The 5434-nt window shown below is 52.1% G+C and overlaps 1 protein-coding gene across 1 annotated transcript; it reads right to left on the bottom strand.

Moving 5' to 3' along the window:
- Nucleotides 1–2289: 2289 nt before the first annotated feature.
- LOC140916444 (uncharacterized) lies at nt 2290–3914 on the bottom strand. The gene is made up of 2 exons (XM_073358091.1): nt 3420–3914; nt 2290–2831 (listed from the first exon to the last, which is right to left on the bottom strand). Exons 1-2 carry the CDS (start codon nt 3823–3825, stop codon nt 2290–2292), a joined length of 948 nt encoding a protein of 315 aa, XP_073214192.1. The 5' UTR covers nt 3826–3914.
- Between the last annotated feature and the right edge of the window lie 1520 nt (nt 3915–5434).

Raw genomic sequence — 5434 nt, 5'->3', positions numbered from 1 at the left:
TTAAAAGAGAACTAGATAAATTCATGGGGGTTAAGTCCATTAACCTTAGCCAGGATGGGTAAGGAATGGTGTCCCTAGCCTCTGTCAAAGGCTGGAGATGGATGGCAGAAGAGAAATCACTTGATCATCACCTGTTAGGTTCACTCTCTCTGGGGCACCTGGCATTGGCCACTGTCGGTAGACAGGATACTGGGCTGGATGGACCTTTGGTCTGACCCAGTATGGCTATTCTTATGTTCTTATGTTGCCCTCCTCCTTGTCTTTGTCTTGCTTCCCAGGCAAAGAGTCAGCTGGTCGTCACCTGGTTGCATCCCCCTCCTGGGTCTCAGGTTACAAAGGGCAGCAGTCATAGGGTATGTCTACACTACAGAATAAGGTCGAATTTATAGAAGTCGGTTTTTTAGAAATCGCTTTTATATATTCGAGTGTGTGTGTCCCCACAGAAAATGCTCTAAGTGCATTAAGTGCATTAACTCAGCGGAGCACTTCCACAGTACCGAGGCTAGAGTCGACTTCCGGAGCATTGCACTGTGGGTAGCTATCCCACAGTTCCCGCAGTCTCCGCTGCCCATTGGAATTCTGGGTTGAGATCCCAATGCCTGATGGGGCTAAAACATTGTCGCGGGTGGTTCTGGGTACATATCGTCAGGCCCCCGTTCCCTCCCTCCCTCCGTGAAAGCAAGGGCAGACAATCGTTTTGCGCCTTTTTTCTGTGCAGACGCCATACCAAGGCAAGCATGGAGGCCGCTCAGCTCACTTTGGCAATTAGGAGCACATTAAACACCACACGCATTATCCAGCAGTATATGCAGCACCAGAACCTGGCAAAGCGATACTGGGCGAGGAGGCGACGTCAGCGCGGTCACGTGAGTGATCAGGACATGGACACAGATTTCTCTGAAAGCATGGGCCCTGACAATGCATGCATCATGGTGCTAATGGGGCAGGTTCATGCTGTGGAACGCCGATTCTGGGCTCGGGAAACAAGCACAGACTGGTGGGACCGCATAGTGTTGCAGGTCTGGGACGATTCCCAGGGTCTGCGAAACTTTCGCATGCGTAAGGGCACTTTCATGGAACTTTGTGACTTGCTTTCCCCTGCCCTGAGGCGCATGAATACCAACATGAGAGCAGCCCTCACAGTTGAGAAGCGAGTGGCGATAGCCCTGTGGAAGCTTGCAACGCCAGACAGCTACCGGTCAGTTGGGAATCAATTTGGAGTGGGCAAATCTACTGTGGGGGCTGCTGTGATGCAAGTAGCCCACGCAATCAAAGATCTGCTGATATCAAGGGTAGTGACCCTGGGAAATGTGCAGGTCATAGTGGATGGCTTTGCTGCAATGGGATTCCCTAACTGTGGTGGGGCCATAGACGGAACCCATATCCCTATCTTGGCACCGGAGCACCAAGCCGCCGAGTACATAAACCGCAAGAGGTACTTTTCGATAGTGCTGCAAGCTCTGGTGGATCACAAGGGACGTTTCACCAACATCAACGTGGGATGGCCGGGAAAGGTGCATGATGCTCGCATCTTCAGGAACTCTGGTCTGTTTCAAAAGCTGCAGGAAGGGACTTTATTCCCAGACCAGAAAATAACTGTTGGGGATGTTGAAATGCCTATATGTATCCTTGGGGACCCAGCCTACCCCTTAATGCCATGGCTCATGAAGCCGTACACAGGCAGCCTGGACAGTAGTCAGGAGCTGTTCAACTACAGGCTGAGCAAGTGCAGAATGGTGGTAGAATGTGCATTTGGACATTTAAAGGCGCGCTGGCGCAGTTTACTGACTCGCTTAGACCTCAGCGAAACCAATATTCCCACTGTTATTACTGCTTGCTGTGTGCTCCACAATATCTGTGAGAGTAAGGGGGAGACGTTTATGGTGGGGTGGGAGGTTGAGGCAAATCGCCTGGCTGCTGGTTACGTGCAGCCAGACACCAGGGCGGTTAGAAGAGCACAGGAGGGCGCGGTACGCATCAGAGAAGCTTTGAAAACCAGTTTCATGACTGGCCAGGCTACGGTGTGAAAGTTCTGTTTGTTTCTCCTTGATGAAGCCCCCCGCCCCTTGGTTCTCTCTACTTCCCTGTAAGCTAACCACCCGCCCCTCCTCCCTTCAATCACCGCTTGCAGAGGCAATAAAGTCATTGTTGCTTCACATTCATGCATTCTTTATTTATTCATCACACAAATAGGGGGATGACTACCAAGGTATCCCAGGAGGGGTGGTGGAGGAGGGAAGGAAAATGCCACACAGCACTTTAAGCACAGCACTTTAAAAGTTTACAACTTTAAAATTTATTGAATGACAGCCTTCTTTTTTTTGGGCAATCCTCTGTGGTGGAGTGGCTGGTTGGCCGGAGGCCCCCCCACCGCGTCCTTGGGCGTCTGGGTGTGGAGGCTATGGAACTTGGGGAGGAGGGCGGTTGGTTACAGAGGGGCTGCAGTGGCAGTCTGTGCTCCAGCTGCCTTTGCTGCAGCTCAACCATACACTGGAGCATACTGGTTTGGTCCTGCAGCAGCCTCAGCATTGAATCCTGCCTCCTCTCATCATGCTGCTGCCACATTTGAGCTTCAGCCCTGTCTTCAGCCCACCACTTACTCTCTTCAGCCCGCCACTTACTCTCTTCAGCCCGCCACCTCTCCTCCCGGTCATTTTGTGCTTTCCTGCACTCTGACGTTATTTGCCTCCACGCATTCGTCTGTGCTCTGTCAGTGTGGGAGGACAGCATGAGCTCGGAGAACATTTCATCGCGAGTGCGTTTTTTTTTCTTTCTAAGCTTCACTAGCCTCTGGGAAGGAGAAGATCCTGTGATCATTGAAACACATGCAGCTGGTGGAGAAAAAAAAAGGGACAGCGGTATTTAAAAAGACACATTTTATAAAACAGTGGCTACACTCTTTCAGGGTAAACCTTGCTGTTAACATTACATACATAGCACATGTGCTTTCGTTACAAGGTCGCATTTTGCCTCCTCCCACCACGTGACTACCCCCTCAACCTTCCCCCCTCCCTGTGGCTAACAGTGGGGAACATTTCTGTTTAGCCACAGGCAAACAGCCCAGCAGGAATGGGCTCCTCTGAGTGTCCCCTGAAGAAAAGCACTCTATTTCAACCAGGTGACCATGAATTATATCTCACTCTCCTGAGGATAACACAGAGAGATAAAGAACGGATGTTGTTTGAATGCCAGCAAACATACACTGCAATGCTTTGTTCTACAATGATTCCCAAGTACGTGTTACTGGCCTGGAGTGGTAAAGTGTCCTACCATGAAGGACGCAATAAGGCTGCTCTCCCCAGAAACCTTTTGCAAAGGCTTTAGGACTACATCTAGGAGAACCGCAAATGCCAGGGCAAAGTAATCCTTTCACATGCTTGCTTTTAAACCATGTATAGTATTTTAAAAGGTACACTCACCAGAGGTCCCTTCTCCGCCTGCTGGGTCCAGGAGGCAGCCTTGGGTGGGTTCGGGGGGTACTGGCTCCAGGTCTAGGGTGAGAAACAGTTCCTGTCTGTCGGGAAAACCGGTTTCTCCGCTTGCTTGCTGTGAGCTATCTACAACCTCCTCCTCCTCATCATCTTCTTCGTCCCCAAAACCTGCTTCTGTATTGCCTCCATCTCCATTGAAGGAGTCAAACAACACGGCTGGGGTAGTGGTGGCTGAACCCCCTAAAATGGCATGCAGCTCATCATAGAAGCGGCATGTTTGGGGCTCTGACCCAGAGCGGCTGTTTGCCTCTCTGGTTTTCTGGTAGGCTTGCCTCAGCTCCTTCAGTTTCACGCGGCACTGCTTCGGGTCCCTGTTATGGCCTCTGTCCTTCATGCCCTGGGAGATTTTCACAAAGGTTTTGGCATTTCAAAAACTGGAACGGAGTTCTGATAGCACGGATTCCTCTCCCCAAACAGCGATCAGATCCCGTACCTCCCGTTCGGTCAATGCTGGAGTTCTTTTGCGATTCTGGGACTCCATCATGGTCACCTGTGCTGATGAGCTCTGCATGGTCACCTGCAGCTTGCCACGCTGGCCAAACAGGAAATGAGATTCAAAAGTTTGCGGTTCTTTTCCTGTCTACCTGGCCAGTGCATCTGAGTTGAGAGTGCTGTCCAGAGCGGTCATAATGGAGCACTCTGGGATAGCTCCCGGAGGCCAATACCATCGAATTGTGTCCACAGTACCCCAAATTCGAGCCGGCAATGTCGATTTAAGTGCTAATCCACTTGTCAGGGGTGAAGTAAGGAAATCGATTTTAAGAGCCCTTTAAGTCGAAATAAAGGGCTTCATCGTGTGGACGGACGGGTGCAGGTTTACATCGATTTAACGCTGCTAAATTCGACCTAAAGTCCTAGTGTAGACCAGGGCATAGCATACATGCAGACAGCTGGAACAGCCTCACCTGCCCCAGAGGTCTCAGCCAAAGTGACACACCCCTATTCCCACCACCGAGGTATTGGTGCAGCACACAGGGAAACTGAGGTACACATTATTCATGCAAAACAGTAAAACTCACATAGGCTAAACAGTAAGACTCACATACAACATAACAAGGATAACCCCCCACTTCCTCACAGAAGGTTCCATTTTGGGGAGGCTGCGGGGGTGCCATTTTCTGGGGAGGGAGGCAGGATTTGTCCAATTTGGGAGCAGGGGGCAGGACAGATCCAGTTTGGGGGAGGATGCCGGGGGCGGTGTTGCCTGGGGAGAGGGGTGGGACAGGTTGAGTTTGGGGGAGGGGCGGGGGATGCCATCATCTGGGGAGGAGGGTGGGATGGGTCTAGTTGGGTCAGGGGGCACCGTCGACTGGGGAGGGGAGCAGGACATGTCCAGTTTGGGGCATGGGGAGTGCCGTCGTCTGGGGATGGGGGCAGGACAGGTTGACTTTGGGGGAGAGGGAGGGGAACACTGTCATCTGGAGAGGGAGGCAGGATAGGTCAAGTTTGGGGGAGAGGGCTGGGGATGCCATAATCTGGGGAGAGGGGTGGGATTAGTCCATTTTGGGGTAGGGGGGTGCTGTCGTCTGAGGAGGGGGCAAAATGTGTCCAGTATGGTTAGAGGGGCAACGTTGTCTGGGGAGGTAGGAGGGGCACGTCCAGTTTGGGGGAGTGGCAGGGGGGTGCCATAGTCTGGGGAGGGGAGGGGGATGCATCCAGTCTGGGGTAGAGGGTGCCCTCCTCTGGGGCGGGGAAGGACGGATCCAATTTGGGGTGGTGGGTCGCCATCATCTGGGGGGGCAGTGCAGGTCCAGTTTTGGGGGATGGTATTGTTCTCTGTGGAGGAGGGAGGGATTGGTCCAGTTTGAGGGAGGGGGCAGGGAGAGGGGAGTGGGATGGGTCTGTTGGGATATTTTAGGGTTAAGTATTGCAATAAGATGCTAATGCGCTGACATGGCATTAGGGGACAAAGGCAAAAGTGGGCAGTTTATTTCTTTGTTTAA

Source organism: Lepidochelys kempii, chromosome 8 (assembly GCF_965140265.1).
Source record: "Lepidochelys kempii isolate rLepKem1 chromosome 8, rLepKem1.hap2, whole genome shotgun sequence".
In the NCBI taxonomy this organism is placed as follows: Eukaryota; Metazoa; Chordata; order Testudines; family Cheloniidae; genus Lepidochelys; species Lepidochelys kempii.
Note: the sequence above shows the minus strand (reverse complement) of the source record. Positions and strands in the feature narration are given on the sequence as shown.